The sequence below is a fragment of the Pygocentrus nattereri genome, chromosome 12 (assembly GCF_015220715.1).
Source record: "Pygocentrus nattereri isolate fPygNat1 chromosome 12, fPygNat1.pri, whole genome shotgun sequence".
NCBI classification, from domain to species: domain Eukaryota; kingdom Metazoa; phylum Chordata; class Actinopteri; order Characiformes; family Serrasalmidae; genus Pygocentrus; species Pygocentrus nattereri.
In genome coordinates this window covers 15,697,720-15,717,908 of record NC_051222.1, presented here as the reverse complement: position 1 = coordinate 15,717,908, position 20,189 = coordinate 15,697,720, and the positions used below count along the sequence as shown (strand labels likewise).

General features: G+C 41.0%; 1 protein-coding gene across 1 annotated transcript; it reads left to right on the top strand.

Moving 5' to 3' along the window:
- The first annotated feature begins 5,778 nt into the window (after positions 1-5,778).
- Positions 5,779-13,806, top strand: mrpl39 (mitochondrial ribosomal protein L39). The gene is made up of 10 exons (XM_017701897.2): positions 5,779-5,961; positions 6,890-7,096; positions 8,928-9,067; positions 9,247-9,346; positions 9,906-9,973; positions 10,291-10,403; positions 11,002-11,067; positions 11,232-11,385; positions 13,482-13,529; positions 13,646-13,806. The coding sequence occupies exons 1-10, from the start codon at positions 5,925-5,927 to the stop codon at positions 13,721-13,723; spliced, it is 1,011 nt and encodes a 336-aa protein (XP_017557386.1). The 5' UTR covers positions 5,779-5,924; the 3' UTR covers positions 13,724-13,806.
- The last annotated feature ends 6,383 nt before the right edge of the window (positions 13,807-20,189 follow it).

The following is a 20,189-nucleotide window of genomic DNA, read 5'->3' as shown; positions in this document are numbered from 1 at the left end:
GGTCACAGCCCCCTGTCAAAGCCATTCTGTTTGAATTGTATGTTGTCTGTGATTATGTTGTCTTTAAAACAGTGCTTTGATGTGATCTGAATGAAGCATATTTCCAAAGAATGTCTTCATGCTTATAGAATAAATGTCATAATATTGTCTCTAAGAATGAATAAACTGCATGAGAGGACTTGCAGCCTCATATGAAGAAAGCTACCTTCATTATTTCTTCTATTATATGTATTCCCAGGCTACTATGAGACTAATAGTCCCGTTAACGGGCAGGTTTCTCTGAAGGAACTGAACTTATTTTTGGAAAATCACAGATGTTTTTATATTCACAGACCATTGAAAAACATTAAATGTATTTCCTGCATTAAAAATCTTTACCGTATTAAGTATTTTCTATCACGACATACTGATTTTTCCTCTTTCTCCAACTACTCTATTCATCTACCTATTCTCTCTCACTCTTCTGTCCATGGAGTCTTGATCTCTTGTTCCTGTCTTCCTCTCACCTCTCCTCTCTTTCTCTTTTTCGTTAAAGCTGCAAGAAAAAAAAAAGACTCAACATCTGCATGTTCTCAACAACAGCACTTCTAATTGTTGCAAATAAATCTAGGTCTCTATACAGTAAAGGCACTTTCAGGCATTTTTACACTATGCCTGTCACACTTTATTATTTTATAATTATAATTATTTATTACATTATAATTATTACATATTCACCTGTTCACTGTCCATATGTAGACTGTAGTCCATCTGTTTCTCTGCATACTTTGTTAGTACTTTTACCCACAGGACCACCATATAGCAGGTATTATTTGAGTGGAGGATCATTCTCAGCAAAGCAGTGACACTGTGTGGTGATGGTGTGTTAGTGTGTGTTGTGCTGATACAAGTGGATCAGACACAGCAGTGCTCCTGGAGTTTTTAAACACATCCATGTCACTGCTGGACTGAGCATAGTCTATCAACCAAAAATATCCAGTGTAGGCTAGAGGGTGACCAACACAAACTGTGCAGCAACAGATGAGCTACTGTCTCTGACATTATATCTAAAAGGCAGACCAACAAGGCAGGAGGATCTAATAGAGTGTACTTGAGTGTGTATATATGTATGTATATATATATATATATATATATATATATATATATATATATATATATATATATATATATATACATACATATATATATATATATATATATATATATATATATATATATATATATATATATACACATAGACTTGGCACAACTACACATTGTCATACATCACTAAAATGTTTGTTTCCTGTAGAATCCAACTAGAATACCTGAGCTCATATTCATACAGATGCTCAGATTCCTCTCTAATTTACTACAAACTTTATAGACAAGAACAGATCCTAAAAGATCCTAAAGCTTTGTGAATATGGGGCTTGGACATGTATATATATTTTTTTTTATTAATAACAGCATCAGCACTAATACTGCATGCTACTTTTTCAGAATCAGCTTTTCTTTACATTCAGAACTGAAAATCTCAGCTTCTATAATACCTGCATTCATGAATATTTAACATGTTCATTCTTAACCATATTCTGAGGGATATTTTCTGAAAAATATTAATATTCACTAGATTATATTCAATAAAATGATGTGAAAAAATGATGTGTTTCGTATAAAAATGCGTCTGCTCTTAATTGCAGCACATCTCAAAAGCTAGATTTCTGTATTTAATTTATTATGCAAACATTGCAAATAACATTGCATATCTATATCTATATCTATATCTATATATATATATATATTGCAAGCTTTACATACAAAAAATACAGGTAAGAAAATCCAGATTAGTTAAGTGCCAGAGATTCACTGTGATAGAAAAATTACACTGTTTTTATATTAGTTTCTTGTTAGAACAGGGTTAGAAAGTGTTAAATAGTAAAGGGGAGTCGATTCCAAGAGTCTGGGAGTTTTAGTTGACTCTTGGCTGACTGACTCTGAGCGTCGAAATGCTTGGAGTCGACTCTTCATTCATTTAGACTGAAGTGTGTGTCGAGTTCGTGTAGGGCTAGATTGTTTACCAGCTTTATGATAATCCAGTGCTGCCCACCCGCCGCTGATAAAAAAGGCTTTTGCCTTTACTCTGCTGCGCCAGACAACCAGACTGTCCATTTTCTTCATGATTTGGGCTGCAAGAAACAAAGACTTAAAATGGCACAAGAAGTGAAACAAAAGTAAACTATATTTTTAACAGAACATTGTGGAAAATAACATACAGCTGGCTTCTTTTTTGCCGGTTTCTAATTAAAGTTTTCCTTTCCACCTTAAATGATGTTGGTCACTGCCACATCATTTAAGATGGAACAGAAAAAATGAAGAAGATAGTAGAAGAAGCCCAATTTCACCTCATAAAAAAACAGGGGTAAACATTCATCATCATCATCATCATCATCATCATCGTCGTTAACCACTTAGTCCAGATATGGTCGCAATAGCAGTTGGGAGAGCACAGAATCCCAGATGACCCTGTCCCCCGCAACTTCTTCCATCTCATTCTCAGGGTCCCCAAGCCGCTCCCAGGCCAACTTGGAGATGTAATCCCTCCAGTGGGTCCTAGGGCGACCTGGTAGCCCGTGCCTGGTACACCCCCACCGGGAGGCGTCCAGGGGGCATCCGAATCAGATGCCCGAATTGGAGGAGTCGCGGCTCTACTCCGAGCTCCTCCCGGATGGCTGAGCTCCTCACCCTATTGAATAGAGAGTAGCCCACCCTGCAAAGAAAGCTAATTTCCACCACTTGTATTCACGATCTCGTTCTTTCGGTCATTACACACAGCTCATAACCATAGGTGAGGGTCAGGATGTAGACCAACCGGTAAACGCGGAGAGCTTCGCCTTATGGTTCAGCTCCCTCTTCACCACTACAGTCCAGTACAGTGATCGCATTACAGCTGCTGCCTGTCCCAGCCTGCGGCCAATCTCACGATCCCTCTTCCCAACACTTTTGAACAAGACCCCAAGATACTTGAAGGTCCTCTCCCCTTACCTGGAGTGGGCATGCAATCCTTTTAGCAGCTAAAACCATGGACTCAGACTTGGAGGTGCTTATCTGCAAACCAACCACTTCACACTCCACTGCAAACCCCTCCAGTGAGTGCAGTAGGCATCCAGGTGATCCTGCCAAAAGAACAACATCATCTGCAAATAGCAGAGACGCCCCAGCCTCCACACATAATGCCCTCCTGACCTCGGCTATGCCCTGACACTCTGTCCATGAAGATCACAAACAGGAGTGGAGACAGGGCACAACCCTGCTGGAGTCCAACGTTAACACTGAAAGGGTCTGACTTACTGCCAAGTATACACAGCTCTATGCAAAGTCTCCTTGGCAGCACTTTGGCATAGACTCTCCCAGGGAGGCTGAGCAGTTGGCACACACCCTCCGGTCCTCTTTCTTAAAAATAGGGACCACAACCCTGGTCTACCAGTCCAAGGCCACTGTTCCTGAGGTCCATGCAATATTGCAGAGGTGTGTCAGCCATGACAGCCCCACAATATCCAGAGCCTTAAGCATCTCCGGATGAATCTCATCCACCCCTGGTGCCTTGCCACTGAAGAGCTTGCCAACTACCACAGTGACCTCCACCAGGGAAATGAAGCTTGACATGCCAGAAGCCTCCCATGAGGGAGGCATGTCTCCCGGATTAAGGAGTTCTTCAAAGTGTTCCTTCCACCAACGAACAAAATCCTCATCTGAAGTCAGAGTTTCTCCACTTGTGCCAAATACTGCTTGGACACAGCCACCCTGAGCACAGTTGTCCAGAACCTCCTTGAAGCCAACTGCAAGTCTTTTTCCATGGCTTCACCAAACTCCTCCCATGCCCTGGATTTTGCTTCTGCCACTGTTGCGGCTGTCAACTTTTCTGTCAGTGGGTACCTATCTGCTGAGTCAGGAGTCCTTCAGGCCATCCAGTCCTTAAAGGCCTCTTTCTTCAGCTTGACAGCCTCCCTCACCACTGGTGTCCACTGGGGTTCTTGGGTTACCGCCCCGACAGGCACCCACAAGCTTTTGGCCACAGCTATGCCTGGCAGCTTCCACATTGGAGGTTTTGAACAGGGTCCATTCAGACTCCATGTCCCCTACCTCCTTCGGGACGTGAGAAAAGCTCTCCCAGAGGTGGGAGTTCCGAACAGGGGCCTCCGACAGTCGTTCCCAGCACACCCTCACTATTTGCTTGGGCCTGACCATCAGTCTTCCCTGCCATCTGATCCAACTCACCACCAGATGGTGATCAGTTCACCTCTCTTCAGCACCTCTCTTCACCCGAGTGTCCAGAACATTTGGTCCCAAGTCAGATGAATTCATTGACCATTGACCTCTGACCCAAGGAGCTCTGGTACCCTGTACACTTATGAACATCCTTGTGTTTGAACTTGATTTTCGTTATGGACAATCCATGTTTAACGAATATGGCTGATGCGTAGGTTACATAAACTGATGTAAACTGCTGATGCTGGCTGGTGTGCAGGGGCTGAACAGGCTGTGTCTGGGGATGAAAATGTTATTCTACTGATGGAATTTAGTCAGCTGACAAACAAAAAGGGCCACATGAATCATTTCTTTATAGAGCGTTTGTATGCTGACCGGTTCTGAGAGTCGCACGTCACCTTTGACAGCGTAAACTATTTCAGAGCACCGGCAGCACTTCTGATAACAGAGCCCTCAAAGCCCTGGATATTAATTTATTTAAAAATTAATTTATTGAGAACAGAAGTTAAAATGATTGAGAAAGCTGTATTGAGATGAGTTTAAATAAAATCTGAAATAAAATGAATGTCTCAGTGTAGTTTCTCAAGTTACTGTAAACCAGTGGTGGACGAAGTACACAAACCATGTACCTGTAGAGGTACCAACTCCAGTAAAAATAGAAGTTCCTCCCTTTAGACCTCCACTTGAATAAAAATACAAATGTACTTGCCTTCAAAAGTATAGAAAGTAAAAATGCTAAAGGATTGATTCTGACTCTGTTATCATTGTAACAGGACTCTTGCTTTATCAACTCATTTTAGGTGAAAATCCTCCAGTGTCTCTCTTGGTAAACCAGTCTTTTAATAGAACGTCATTAATTCATGACGCTGACGTCTATTAAAATGATCATAAGCACAAAACACTGAAGGTAAACAGTTTCCATCAGGGAGAGCCGAGTGGCTCTGAAATCACTTTTACACACAAGCAAATTTTCAGTTTAAGATTTATTTACAACTTAGTTCCAAGTTTAATTTGAATAAAAACTGGCTTTAAACTCAGGATCACAGATGAGCTCCTTTACTATGTTGATCTGTAGGCCTCTGTTCATAAACATAAACCAGCCCAAACTAATTTATTATAAAATGAAATGGTGTTTGTAGAAATTCAGAAAAAAAGAAACACGTCAGTCTCGACTGCATATGTGGACATATTTCTATATTGTGCTCTATTTACACAAAGTTAGGTTAGTTCATCATTTATGTTGAACAGACTCTCCCAAAATTCTCAAGACATTGTAAATATATGTGTAAAGTTTTTGTATAACTTATTATTTAATATCATAAAAGCTTTTAATATGACGAGTGAGCCTGACTTTTTGCACCGATTAGCTTAATTTATTTGCACAAAACTGAAATTGTACTCGAATCCTTAAGCCAGGTGAGAGCAGCCCAACCTGCACCGCCACATCAGAGATCTTAAACATCAGAGACGCCAATCCAACAAACACGGCGGCGGGGCTAAACCGGAACCTAAACGTCGACCTCGGTTTGAACACGGAGTTTTTACAGCAGCGGTCGTTGACGGTAAACGGAAGCATGGCGCTCTGGCTCTGTGTGTGTTAGTGGAGCTGCTTAGCAAGTGAAGTAGCGCAGTTTTTGTCCCGTTTAGGTTCACATCCCGCTCCTCAGCACATCGCCATGGCCTGTGGGAGAGTTGGTCAAATGGTCCAGCGCCGTAAGTTTGTCCTTTACTCTGCGCGCCGCCGCCGCCGCCGCCGCCGCCGCCGACCTTCACCGCAGCGCCGCGCTCCGTTCACGGAGCTTCACCTTAAACAGGGATGTGGCGACATTCACGGTGTCGGTCTAGTCTGACTTGACGACGCGCACAAGCACTGAGAGATTTATTGCATAACTTATTACTGTAGGACTGGACATGGAAACAGAGCCATACTAGTGTATATGCGTGTATTCAGAGAGAGTGAGAGTGTGTGTGTGTGAGAGTGAGTGTGTGTGTGTGTGTGTGTGTGAGAGTGTGTGAGAGTGTGTGTGAGAGTGAGTGTGTGTGTGTGTGTGTGTGTGTGTGTGTGAGAGTGTGTGTGTGAGAGTGAGTGTGTGTGTGAGTGAGTGTGTGTGTGAGTGAGTGTGTGTGAGAGTGAGTGTGTGTGTGTGTGTGTGTGTGTATTTCAGAAAGAAATACTATGGTAGTGCAAAGAGGCAGCATGTGATGCCAACTCTGAGTAGGCTATATGAAGTGAAGAATTCAGATAACAAAGCTATGATGACACTTTTGCACCTGTCCTGTGTATTTTCTAAGTAGTAAACCCTATCATAACACATCAAGGTTTTTTCTGTGAATTGCAAGTTCTTAATATGTTGCAAGACCTACTCAATTAGTGTGTATCGATATAATAAAGACCGTATTTGACCATAGTGAGTCTTTTGAAATTTTTTTAAAGAATTGTCATTACTTACTTAAACGTAAGTTTCCATCTTTTTCTTTTCTGTAAAACAACACTTTTCATCACATTCACATTATTATAAAATATCACCTCTTCTTCTTACTACAGGCTACAGTAATATTGCTGGAAAATGAACCTGTGTTTGTTTTTTTAGGTTTGAGTGTTAAATGAAGTGCATTTTGATCAGATGATAATGTCCTGCAGGTCTGGCATCCGGTGCGACAGCTGAGCGGATTTCAGCAGCGGAGGTGCGCAGCTGGCAGAGTGCTCTGTTCTCCAAAGAGCGGGACCGTCAACAGTCACTTTATCCACGCATAGAGAAGATAGAGGTGACCATGCAGGGACCTGGGCTGCAGGGAACACTTTTAGTCATGAACAAAGGCTTGTCCACCCCACATAGCTGTGCAAGACGTAAGTAAACCCCTTCTGTACTCCACAGGCCTTACTGCAGTGCGCTAAGAATATTTTGCCAATTTATTGCAATTAAGGAGGTGCTTGGAGGTGCTGATCCGCATACCAACCACTTCACACTCCACTGCAAACCCCTGTATCACTTTGATTCTTATGAAGCAAGTTGAGAGGTTTATAGAGCTTGTTTATAGTGATTTAAATGGGTTACATACTGAAGTACATATTTCAGTGCTGTGTATCATCTTGGACTTAGTTATAATGATGTACTTCCTGCTAAAATCTCTGCTATCCATAAACAGGATAATAGAGCCAGTAATGATGTGATTGTTTAATAGTGATCCTTATGTGTGTGTGTGTGTGTGTGTGTGTGTGTGTGTGTGTGTGTGTGTGTGTGTGTGCGTGTGTGCGCGCGTGTGTGTGTGTGTCACTTGGAGTTAGTGTTAGAGTTGACCTGAATATAAAATGTACTACTCTGTATTCTTTAAAAGGCAAATTCTGCCCACAATCTTCCATAAAAATGTACTTGCTTTTACACGCCTCTGGAACATCTGATCTTTTTAAAAGTCATTGTGCACCAGTGTGCAGGAAAAATAACATTAGCCAATAATATTAAGTTTTAAATCCCCCTTCCCCCCCTAAATCCACACCTACCATTAAGAGAAAATACTCAGCTAGCTCAAAGACTTCTCTGATTCCATGTTGACTCAAAAATGCACCAGGAATTACAGTCCACGTCAACTTTTAGTAATTCAGTTAACTACGGTTTTGGATCAGCTGTGCATTGGTTTAAAAAAAAAAAGAATGGAAAAATTGCAGTAAGATACAAGATGATTTACTTTTGGAGTTGGTACTGCTTGCCTTTGACTGACGAGAGCTTCCAGTAATAAGTGTGGAAGCTTTTTGGCTTCTTTTTGTGAGCTTTATTTTGAGTACATAGCTGACGCTTTAAGGCAAGCATGTCAAACTGGTGACCTTCTGGGCCAAAGAGCGCAGAGACTAGTGATTACCCTCATCTAACGCTTGAATTCATAAGGGGTTTGCCAATTAGCTGATGAGTTAAATCAGGTGTGTTTAATGAGGGAGTGTACTGAAGTCTCCATTGCTTTGGCCCTTAAATGGGTCAGTGGAATATATGAAGCTCATTAGCACCTTTCCAGTACATTTTATTAACAAAAATTGCAATATAAACAACATTATTTGCTCTTTAATGGGCCAAACTTGCATTTTAATATATTTGATTTTACATCTGTTGCTTATGTTCAGTAATGATGAAAAAGTGCTACAGTGAAAGTAAGTCAATTGGCTTTTAAGCACAATGAGCCATGCATGATTATGCACTGACATTTTAGTGTAAATATAGCAGCAGGATTGAAGTGCACATGAACGCACAAATGCACTGACCCGTCCGATGTTATTTACGTCAGAAAGTTACAACACAGATCAGCCAAAATAAAAACAATAAATTGACAGATTTATTTCATGTTTTGTGCAAAAATTTTCCAGTTAAGATCCTGGTTGATTCCGATTGTGCATACCTTCATTTGATTGTGGTGTCTGTCAAAATTTGCAATAAATGGTAGATTTTTCTGAATCCGATTGTTTAATCAGGTTGTAGAGGGTGTCGACATATTGCTATAGTGCGTTGTTTTATGAGGTGATTAGTTGAATCAGGTGCGTTGAGAGCAGGAAATGTACTAAAATTTGGAATCTTCAGGACCGGGTTTGGGGAAACACTACTCTAGTTTGATGCGAGATGTTAGATGTAGCGTTTTTTTTTTTTTTTTTTTTTGTTATATAGAATAAACTCCTGTTCTCGCTCTGTGTTTCTCAGATCTGACAGAGTGGCACCTCAGTAGTGCGGCTCTTGCTCTGGTAGATGGAGAGCCGTGGCACCTGCATCGTCCGCTCACTCGCTCCTGCTCCCTCACCCTGCTCACCTTTAAAGACAACAACCCTCAGCTTGCTAACCAGGTCAGTGATGAAATTGTTGTGAAATGGAATGTAATTGTGGAACTGTTTATTAGAAGCTGAGTATCACGGAGTCCATGATGGGCCGTGATATGAAGAATATAGGTCAGACATCATTTTTGGACACAATGGGCACATTCCTGTTACATCATTATGAATGTGTGGGTGTTTTGTGTTTTTAGGCCTATTGGCGCTCCTGTGCAGCCTTGTTAGGCCAAGTTCTCGACAATGCCTTTAAGGAGGAGTACAGTGTGGAGCTACTGCAGATTCCTGAAGTGCCAGGTATAAACTTTGCTTCAAACCATGCACAACTAACGACAGTCACTGTAATCTATTGACAGTTTTTGGTTAAACTACAAATCAAGTCTGCATTCTGCTGCTTTTGCTTTGCCTGTCAGTGCAGGATTCTGTGCTTCTCGGATTTATCTTTTTATTATGCAAAATAAAGCCATATTACCCCATGAACTTCCTGTAGAGTGCTGCAGGTTGTCAGAATAACCAAATGAAGTTGCATCTTTACTTGGTATGTTTTAATTTTGCCAGTTTATAAGGTCTTCTTTGCCATATTAAAAAATCGTGGTTCTTGTTTTAAAGTGGTAGATGGGTCTAAATGTAATTAAATAGAAATATAAGCCCTCCATTCACAATTCATTGCCACACCATGAACATACTGCAGCTAAATTATCTGTGATGTCAAAAATAGAGCCATGTGTGAATGACAGCGATATCTGCAGAGAAACAAGTCATTTGATCAGAAGTGTCTGCATATGACTGTAACACATGAACACAATAAAGCTTCATTTTGAAGTGGTGTATCGTTGGTGTTTTGCTTTCTGTTTAGTGACAGCGGGGGCATTCTGTTGTGATTTGGTGCTGGATCCCCGATTGGATTCCTGGATCCCCTCAGAGGTCCGTCTCTGTGTTGTTTGTAATGTCTGCAGGGGTGAGATCATAATGTCAGTGTACCGTTTAAGGAATGATTGGGCTTTTCCAAGCAAGCTAGTTTAATGTCCCAGTAGTCAAATGCAGCAAAGGTAATATTACATTATAGGAGTTTAACAACTTAATAGGTGGTAACATATTTATTTACATTACTGTTAATTAATATTGATAGTAGGAATGCAAAATGGTAATGGCATCTTTTGTAGCTGTACACATAGTGAGGAGTCATTAAATACATCATTGTTTACAAGCATTTTTGTAACTTGTAACTGATTGACCAACAGGAGAGTCTACGCTCTTTAACTCGTGAAGCTCACCAGCTCATTCATAAAGACTTACCCTGGGAGCCTCTGGAGGTGACGCCCCCTGTAGCCCTGGAGATCTTCTCTCACAGCAGGTAACTCTTTTCCTCTGACTGAAGGGAAAAGTTCTCACGTATTTTGGGGTTTCTTTAAATATTGTACTATTTTCTTGTGATTTGTTTTTTCCACCGTGGTGCACTTATATTGGTGTAGTTTTTTATGCATCAAAAACAGACATGATGCATTTTGCTTTCCAACCTCTCATTATTCTCTAGACTTAAATAATTCTTAAAGTCATAAATTAGATACCCTGTTTTTAAACTCCACCCATACCTCCAACTGTCCTGCATGCTGTCTTCATGTTTGATCAGAAAAGGTTTTCCTGTGTGTAATAATAACTGTTATAATAATATAACTGTACATGATAAATCTCCACAATCAACCTCTCCCAGAGCAGAATACTCTTATACTCCTATAATACTCCTATCTGCTTTACTGGGAAAGTCAGGTTCACGTTTTAGTAATACATTCAAATCCATTCCATTAAAGGGAAAATTGTCAGTATATTTAAAAAATGAATTTAAAATGTCATTTAAAATGACCAGTGAACCTGCGTGTGTTTTGTGAGTTTTAATATGTAATGCTAATCATAATATAATAATATAATATGTAATATATTTTGTGCCTGTACAGATGTAAACAGAAAGAGGTGGAGGAAGAGGCTTCTCAGAGTCCCAGCGGCACTGTGTCATTATACAGGTCAACATACACACAAACACTCTTTGTCCTGACAATAATGCACAGGTGTTTCTGTATTCATAAAGGCGTCACCATATCCTCATAAAACTGTATATACAGTTTTCAGAGCACACTTATTTAAACTGATACCGTCCATCTCTGATATACATTCTGTTGTGTGGTAGGTGTGGGGATCACGTGCTGCTGGCTGGAGGCCCACTGGTGGCCAGAACAGGCCTGTGCTCACAGTATGAGGTGACGGCACTGCATACAGTGGGAGAAGGACAGTGGGGTTTACAGCGCCGTGCCCAGGGACTGTCACTGCCCTTCAACCTAACGGTGCGGTAATATCCATAAAACAGTGAATGAGTGCTCCCTGGTGAAATGTTTAGATTATTTATTTATTTATTTATTTATTTATTTATTTAAGTTAAAACACTTTCAACAGGAAGCAGTCTAAAATGTGGCATTTTCCTGCTAATTTTAGTGCACAACTTGTACTTATTTGCTGAGTTTAGCTAAAAATAAAAGATATAAAATATAGTATAACATTTGCACGAGCCATGTTTTATATTTCATGTTTTGTATGTTAAATTCAGCAAATAAACAGCAATTGTACAGAAGTGTTCTCTGTAGAGATGTTAACAGGCAGTTGAAGCTTTTTTACTTGATAATTGTGTTTTAACAAACCAGGGGAAAAGCCAGCTGGGTGTAGTCAGTGCTGGTGAGCTAGCTGTTAACCCTTTTGTTGTAGGCTAGCATGAAATTGGGATTTCCTTGGCTTTTAACGTTCTGTGTGCTGCCCTTTTAATGCAGCATCAACTTTCACTACTTTGACTTTTAACTTTGTAACTTTAACATCATTAAATCTGACTTGTGAGGAAGTGTTGGGCCACAGACATACACATGTCACCATTTTCATCCTCTCTGTGGAGGCCTGAAGCCAAAGATTTCTCCTTTTGCTGTGCTTTGCTGTTTGGGGAAATAAAGAAAATCTTAAACTTTATTACTGTTAGACGTACAGCTTTCAGGCACGGTGCCACCGGTGTTTCAAATTGGCTGCTGGCACTCTGACTGGGTTTGTTTTCACCCATAAGGGAGCGTGATGGATGGATGACAGGGAAGTGACGTATTCCTGCTCTCATCTATTCAGTTAAACGGTTTTCATATAACAGCAGTGGTGTGCAAATTTTATATTAAAGTTGTTAAAATTGTGCACAGTCACAGTTTTTGACATTTTGCATAATATGAAAGCTCCAGTTACAAAGCTACAGTTGCATTGTGTTAACATTTAACGATGATTGAATCAACAGAATCAGTCCAAAAGTACTAGGAAAAAAATGTTGTTACATGAACTTCGATTGCAGAATCACCACATGTTAATCCAAACTGCAGTTTTCACTCCACTACCCCTAAACATATAGCACTAGATTCTGGGATGTTAATGGAATTTTAATATCACAACATTTGGATAAAAGACCATAGTTAATGCTCCATGCCTTCAAATGTATTGAGGTTGAGGCAGTGCAGTTATCTAGACCATATTTTCCTGACTCGCAGCCCACACAACCGACCAACACAGCCAGTAAAATGCTATCGACCAGATCATTTAAAATGCAAATAAATATAAAACAGTATCAAAGTAACCTGTCACTACTACTGTACTTTAATAAACCACTGTTGTGGATGCAGTTTGATTTATGTAAGAAACTGGTATTTTAAGCAATAAATAAACCAGTAAATTTCCTTAAAACTCAAAGGGGAAATTACTTTTAAATGCAGTTGGCATGAGCTGCTGGTTCTATATTGGGCTGAGTGATGTGCAAATGAGCAAATATATATTTCATGTATTTCCAGTGCCTTGCCTGAGCTATGAGCTCAACTGCAAAGTTTTATTACATAGTTTTATAACCTAAGAATAGCTTCATTAATTTGCATTGAAACCCCTGTAATTACTGAATTATAAGCCTTTGTATGAAATAAACCAGGATTGTTGGGAGGTTGAAGTTCTGTTCACATGCTTGTTATGTCCCAATTAATATTTAATTTCACCAGTTATATTTAAAGGAATGCAGCTACATGTAACCAGTGAAAAGCAGCACAGTAATAGTGTTAAAAAGGTGTTATGTTTGGTGTTCGAGGTCAGTATTGGTAATCCATTTTTATTGAAAATTCTGCTAATTCTAATAGGGCCTAGAGGTGTAGCTATACGGCATATCACACTATAGTTGTATAACTAGGATTGTAGCTTGGAGCTAATGTTATCTTATTGCTAGATCATTAGCAATGTGATCAAATTGAGGCAGCACTGTATTAAATCAAATAATGCATTTAGTGAATTATTACAGCTCTAATAGGTACACATAATAGCATGTCTCTGTACTTTCACTTTGTCAGAATGTTCATTCACAGAAATATATTCTTGTTTGTCCCAGGCTCACCATTCAGTGTGGAGGAAGCTAAGGAAAAGGGCAGAGAAATTAGTAAGTATATTAGACTAGATTACATGTTAATCTACTGTTAATCTGATTACCCAGTTCTTAATTTGAGTGCATATTACTGAGTTTAGCAGCGCTTTCACTTTATTTTTCCATTACAGGTTGAGATTCAGTCCTCTGCCCCTAGTGAAAGCGTGACCACACCCACTCCTCCAGAAGCCACACCCTCTTCTTCCTAGCTGTGACCTGCACCCACCCATACATACAAAAACAACCATGTATTTGTGTATTATATTGTTGAATAAACCGTATACAACCAAAACTAGTGTTTTGGTGTTCTGATTTAAAATAGTCGATATTGTGAGAAAGCGTACAGTGGTGTCCAAAAGCCGAGAAAAGGCGTAAAAATGCTTCCATCTTTAAATGTTCTTTACAAAATATCAGCATAATAAATTAAGTAGAAACTTAAACATTTTAACATGAATTTCAGAGAGTCTTCGTGTTTGGTATAGTGTGTTGCTTTAATGACAAGTTTGTGCAAAAATCTCCACCGCCATCCACCTGAGAGTCACCACAACTTCAGTACAAGGAATGAGATTAAAAAACTGTCCGTTTTATTCAAAAGCTTTAATGTGGTCAGTTTTACAGTTTGTTTTGGTTTATATAGCGAACTATTGTTTTCATATTTTCTTTGAGATGTTTCTAAATTTTGTCACTTACTGTTTGAACAAAAAACTTGGGATTTTTATAGTGGTCTCAAACTTTTAGACCACACTAAATGTTACTCTCAATATACAGTTGCATGCAAAAGTTTGGGCACTCCTGGTCAAATGAAGTTTGATTGGCTAACTGAAAATAAGCGAACACATCCTCTACAGAGAACACGCTTCTGCACATTTTAATGAACAATTACTATTTATTTGCTGTATTTAGCATCTTGGATTAAAAATAAATGAATAAATGTGCCCTCTACTGGAACTGTGCACTAAAATGTGTATAAGTGCTGTATTTGAGTTTGTTCTCTGCAGAGGTTGTGTTAACCCATTCACTTAAAACATCAACCAGTGGTGTTCAAGCTTTTGCACACAACTTTACATTAATGTGGATCATTTCTGTCAGCTGCAGGCAGCTGCTGTTTAAAAATAAATAACACATTATATAAAATCTGTTCATAGAACAGTAACAGTATGTGACTAGGACCAGCCATTGGGTGGTGGTCAACATTTTAATATGTTCTGATGACAATCTGGCGGCTGCTGCTGTCAGCGAGAAACCTTGGTTTTGTGTCAACCAAGCGTCTAGAGTTGCAGAGCTAATTTGTTGAAAGTGGCCAGCGATCATGTTATGAAACCCCTCTGCATCTGTTTGGAGTTAAAGCTTTAAAGGAATGTCATGCTGTGCATGCGTGTGCGTGTGTGTGTATGTAAGGCCGTGTCAGTGGGGTGTGTTGGTGTGCTGCATGTCTGGCCCTGCCTGGTCAGCTGGAGGTGTGTGTGTGGGAACGAGAGTGAGAGTGTGTGTGTAAGTAAAGTAAGCGGTCAGCACTTCGGCTGGTCTGAGACAAAGGCAGTGTTGTGTGTGTGTGACCGCCAGGGTCGCGGCAACTGGCCCGTCCGTCATTTTGGGGACAGGTGCAAGGAACACTGGCTGAGGATTTAAATGCCACTGTGGTTGACAAGCTGTGACTCCACCATCACTTAAATCCATCTCACATTTAAAACCTTTAGCAGCTGTATTGTGTTTGGATATCAAGTGATTATTACCAAAAGGCTGAAAGGCTGTGGTTGTTGGGTTTCATCAAGATCTGAACTGTGGCCAGGTGGAAAGCCTGGAAAACCCTCTAGAGAAAAAAAGCATTTGTTGTGTTTTGGACGCTGCCCTGCTGGTCAGCTAGCATGACCACGTTGAGTAATCAGCCAAAGCGGCACCAGACCAGCAGATAGAAACTAGATGTTTGAGGCGTTTATTGCAGGGGTGTCCAATCATATCGGCAAAGGCAAAGGCATATCTGTATGGCTGTAGGTTTTCATTCCAACAAAGCACAAGCTCAAACGATCAGTTGTTTGAAAATTGACCATTTGATTCAACAAGTGGAATCAGGTGAGCTCCTGCGGCCACACTGGCCCCCTGCAGGTAAGATTGGAGACCCCTGTTTTAATGCCTCTAAAAACTCCTATCACAGAATGTTATTACATTAAATGATTATTTGCTGCCTGATTCCTGAGACATTGGTTCTTTTGCCATAGATTTGATAAGATTTTGGCCTCAACTTTACTTTTTCAAACCCAGAAATGAGCTAAATATTTACAAAATCATAATTTATCCCCATAAATTATGATTTTGTAAATATTTAGCTCATTTCTGGGTTTGAACTTTCCAATTTTCTGTTGGGAGGTGAACGTCCCAAACCCTTACCCTGAAATTTATCTGTGAAAATAATGCATGTTTGATGTGATTACTTTTAAGTATAGATTTAGGTTTGTTAAAAATAAATAATATAAATAAATAAATAAAGCATGTATCCCATGTTTTGATGTCTCTACTGAAACCCAAAACATTTTAGCCACGCCCCTGCATTTTAGAGCAGAAAGTGAGACTACATCCCTGTCCTTCACATGGCCACATGTTGAGCAAATAGATCTCATTGTTTGGAAGTAAATGTGTCCCGAATTCTGGAAATCAGTGTGAAGCATTTAAGAAATGTCACTCCCGAAGCGTTTTCTGCAGTTAGGTAAACGTTTGTGTGTTTTAATGAACAATTTTATGATTTTATGTGTGTACAACTGTTCAAAGCTGCATTGGCTACTCATGTACTGGCTAGTGTTTTTGGGTTCTGCTCAAAATGAGCTAAAATTGTCCCTACCTAAACATTTGTTAAAGTTCCGGTAGCGTTATTATTGTTTTAGTAGTGACAAAATGGAAAGTTTCTGCATTTGTTTTAATGAAATAAACATATTGTATAGGCTCACCCAAAGCAATAGGATTTTAGTCTAAAGTCCAAGCCAGTTAAAAAGTGCAAGACGGCGATCAGCTCTGTAGAAGTTTTTGAAAGTAAAAATACCCTGGCGCACGGTGGTCGTATGCTGGCTTTTTCCTTTCACTGCATGTGAAAAATAAATAAATTAATATTTGTAAAACCTGGAAGGGGAATTAAGAAAAAAAGCCCCCCACCGAGTCTCATTTTGTTGGCCTGTGTAAAGCAGGCCTGCTCTTGAGGTTGGGCCCAGCTGCTGTCTGTGTGTAAAGAGACCCACCCTTTCGCTCCTCAGGACAAATGGACTGCCTGCTGCTGCTTCTTATCGGGCCAGTGGAGATGTTTGAGACGGTGCCATCATGGCCCACCAGTGTTTGTCCACCTCCCTGCCAAAACTGATCTCAGCAGAGCTAGCAGTCTTCTGTGATCCATCTGTAGCGGTTATGCAGGGCGCTCACAGATCTGGAGCATTTCTCCAGTGTTCCCTTCAAAGGCAGCTCAGCTCAGTGTGTCGTGAATGCAGCTCACATGAATATCCACCATCACATGTATGCATTTTGGAGTTTTGTGGAGGGATGAATCCTGATGGAAACACATGCACTCAGTTTAGACTTGGAGGAATATGTTATATAGAATTGTGTGCAAAAGTTTGTTTTGTTTGCTGTCTTTATTTTTCAGTTATTTTCAAACATGTTTAAGTTGACCAGGGGTGTTCAAACTTTTGCAGACTGTCAAGTTTGTAGACACCTTCAGCGTTTCTTCTGTAATCGAGGACATTCATTTTTGCACCCCGTTGCTGCACCAACAGCCTTGATTCTTTGGGATGGCTTCACACTGTTGGAACATTACTGTGAGCATTTGATTGCATTCAGCCACAAGAACGTTCGTGAGGTCAGGTCCTGATGTTGGGTTATTTGTTCTGGATCACAAAATGCCACTGTAACTCATCTCAAAGGTGTTGGAGCTGCATCACTCCAGAGAGCGCAGTTCCAATCCTCTGCATCCCGCTGCTGGGGGCTTTATACCCCTCTGGCTGACTCCTGGCAGTGAACACAGTTACCATCCTATTGCTATTGCTTTTCTATGGAGGCTATTCAAGCTGTGTCAGCATTCACTCGTTAAAAGGGGCGTCTGAATACCTTTGAACCTACAGACATTTCATGCGAGTTTCTTCAGCAAATCTCAGCGTCAGCTATTGGTCCCAACGGGGGCTCAGTGTGGGCTGTTCTGCACTAGAAGAACTTTTGATCTTGCATGCAGAGATCAGATGCTATGAAGAGATCTAACATACACAAGTGTCACAGGTGGATTATCCCGGGAACAGCGTCAATTTCCAGCCCTTTTCAGCACAGCTGCACTCAAGGCTTTCCCGGGAGTCTCAACTCGTTTGATCCGCTGCACAGTTGCTCAAGTTCCCATGAAAGTTTGATATGTTTACGCGCGCCCATCGTCTGTCTTGGAGTCTTTAAGATCGTTTTTCCACATGCATATGCCTGATTATACTTTCAGAGAAGCTAAAGCGGCCAGGGAGCGGAGGTGTATCCCCTCCCTGCCCTTCACCCGTCACACACCCCCAACACAGACAGCGCGAGCAGCGCAATTTACAAGCGCGCGCCTTGTTTATTTTATTTCCCACTTGTTTTCTGACAAGCCACGCCTCCTGCGCCGCGATTGGCTATCAGGTGCTTGAGGCGAGACACTACAGGTCGCAACAATAATCACTTCTGGCCAATAACTGTTGATGTCGGTTATATTCCATCTGTAACATTCGCTCAAACTGTAATCATGAGAACAATAAAACAGAAATCTGTTTATTTTGCCGTGTTTTGTTCATTTGTGTCTGACTGCACTTTTCCAAAAGTTAAGTGACTGATTCACGTCTCTGAAGTCAGGATCATTCTGTAGTCAGAGTCATGCCCATGTGAATAAATGCAGGTCTAAGCAGTTTTTCTCAATGGGAGAAATAAATGGTGTATCCAAAAATTACAAGGTTGTTGGGTGGTTGAAATATAAATAATGCTAATTACACTAAAGGTAACATTCTTAAGCACTGATTACTACCACACTGTTAGTGAGTTAGTTCCTGAGTTAGACTCACAGGCTAGCAGAGTTAGTGAGTTGGTGGACTCTGATGTTTATGAGCCTTCTAGGTCAGCAGAGTTAGTCAGTTAGTAGACTCGGATGTTGGTGAGCCTTCTAGGCCAGCACAGTTAGTGAGTTGGTGGACTCGGATGTTTATGAGCCTTCTAGGCCAGCAGAGTTAGTGAGTTAGTAGACTCGAATGTTTGTGAGCCTTCTAGGCAGTTAGTAGACTCGGATGTTTATGAGCCTTCTAGGCCAGCACAGTTAGTCAGTTAGTAGACTCTGATGTTTATGAGCCTTCTAGGCCAGCACAGTTAGTCAGTTAGTAGACTCGGATGTTTGTGAGCCTTCTAGGCCAGCAGAGTTAGTGAGTTAGCAGACTCGGATGTTTGTGAGCCTTCTAGGCCAGCAGAGTTAGTCAGTTAGTAGACTCGGATGTTTATGAACCTTCTAGGCCAGCAGAGTTAGTCAGTTAGTAGACTCGGATGTTTATGAGCCTTCTAGGCCAGCACAGTTAGTCAGTTAGTAGACTCGGATGTTTATGAGCCTTCTAGGCCAGCAGAGTTAGTCAGTTAGTAGACTCGGATGTTTATGAGACTTCTAGGCCAGCAGAGTTAGTCAGTTAGTAGACTCGGATGTTTATGAGCCTTCTAGGCCAGCACAGTTAGTCAGTTAGTAGACTCGGATGTTTATGAGCCTTCTAGGCCAGCACAGTTAGTCAGTTAGTAGACTCAGATGTTTATGAGCCTTCTAGGCCAGCACAGTTAGTCAGTTAGTAGACTCTGATGTTTATGAGCCTTCTAGGCCAGCAGAGTTAGTCAGTTAGTAGACTCGGATGTTTATGAGCCTTCTAGGCCAGCAGAGTTAGTCAGTTAGTAGACTCGGATGTTTGTGAGCCTTCTAGGCCAGCAGAGTTAGTGAGTTAGCAGTCTCGGATGTTTGTGAGCCTTCTAGGCCAGCAGAGTTAGTCAGTTAGTAGACTCGGATGTTTATGGGCCTTCTAGGCCAGCAGAGTTAGTCAGTTAGTAGACTCGGATGTTTATGAGCCTTCTAGGCCAGCACAGTTAGTCAGTTAGTAGACTCGGATGTTTATGAGCCTTCTAGGCCAGCAGAGTTAGTGAGTTAGTAGACTCGGATGTTTGTGAGCCTTCTAGGCCAGCAGAGTTAGTCAGTTAGTAGACTCGGATGTTTATGAGCCTTCTAGGCCAGCACAGTTAGTGAGTTGGTGGACTCGGATGTTTATGAGCCTTCTAGGCCAGCAGAGTTAGTGAGTTAGTAGACTCAGATGTTTATGAGCCTTCTAGGCCAGCACAGTTAGTCAGTTAGTAGACTCGGATGTTTATGAGCCTTCTAGGCCAGCAGAGTTAGTGAGTTAGTAGACTCGGATGTTTGTGAGCCTTCTAGGCCAGCAGAGTTAGTGAGTTAGTAGACTCGGATGTTGGTGAGCCTTCTAGGCCAGCAGAGTTAGTGAGTTAGTAGACTCGGATGTTTGTGAGCCTTCTAGGCCAGCAGAGTTAGTGAGTTAGTAGACTCGGATGTTTGTGAGCCTCCTATGCCAGCAGAGTTAGTGAGTTAGTAGACTCGGATGTTTGTGAGCCTTCTAGGCCAGCAGAGTTAGTGAGTTAGTAGACTCGGATGTTTATGAGCCT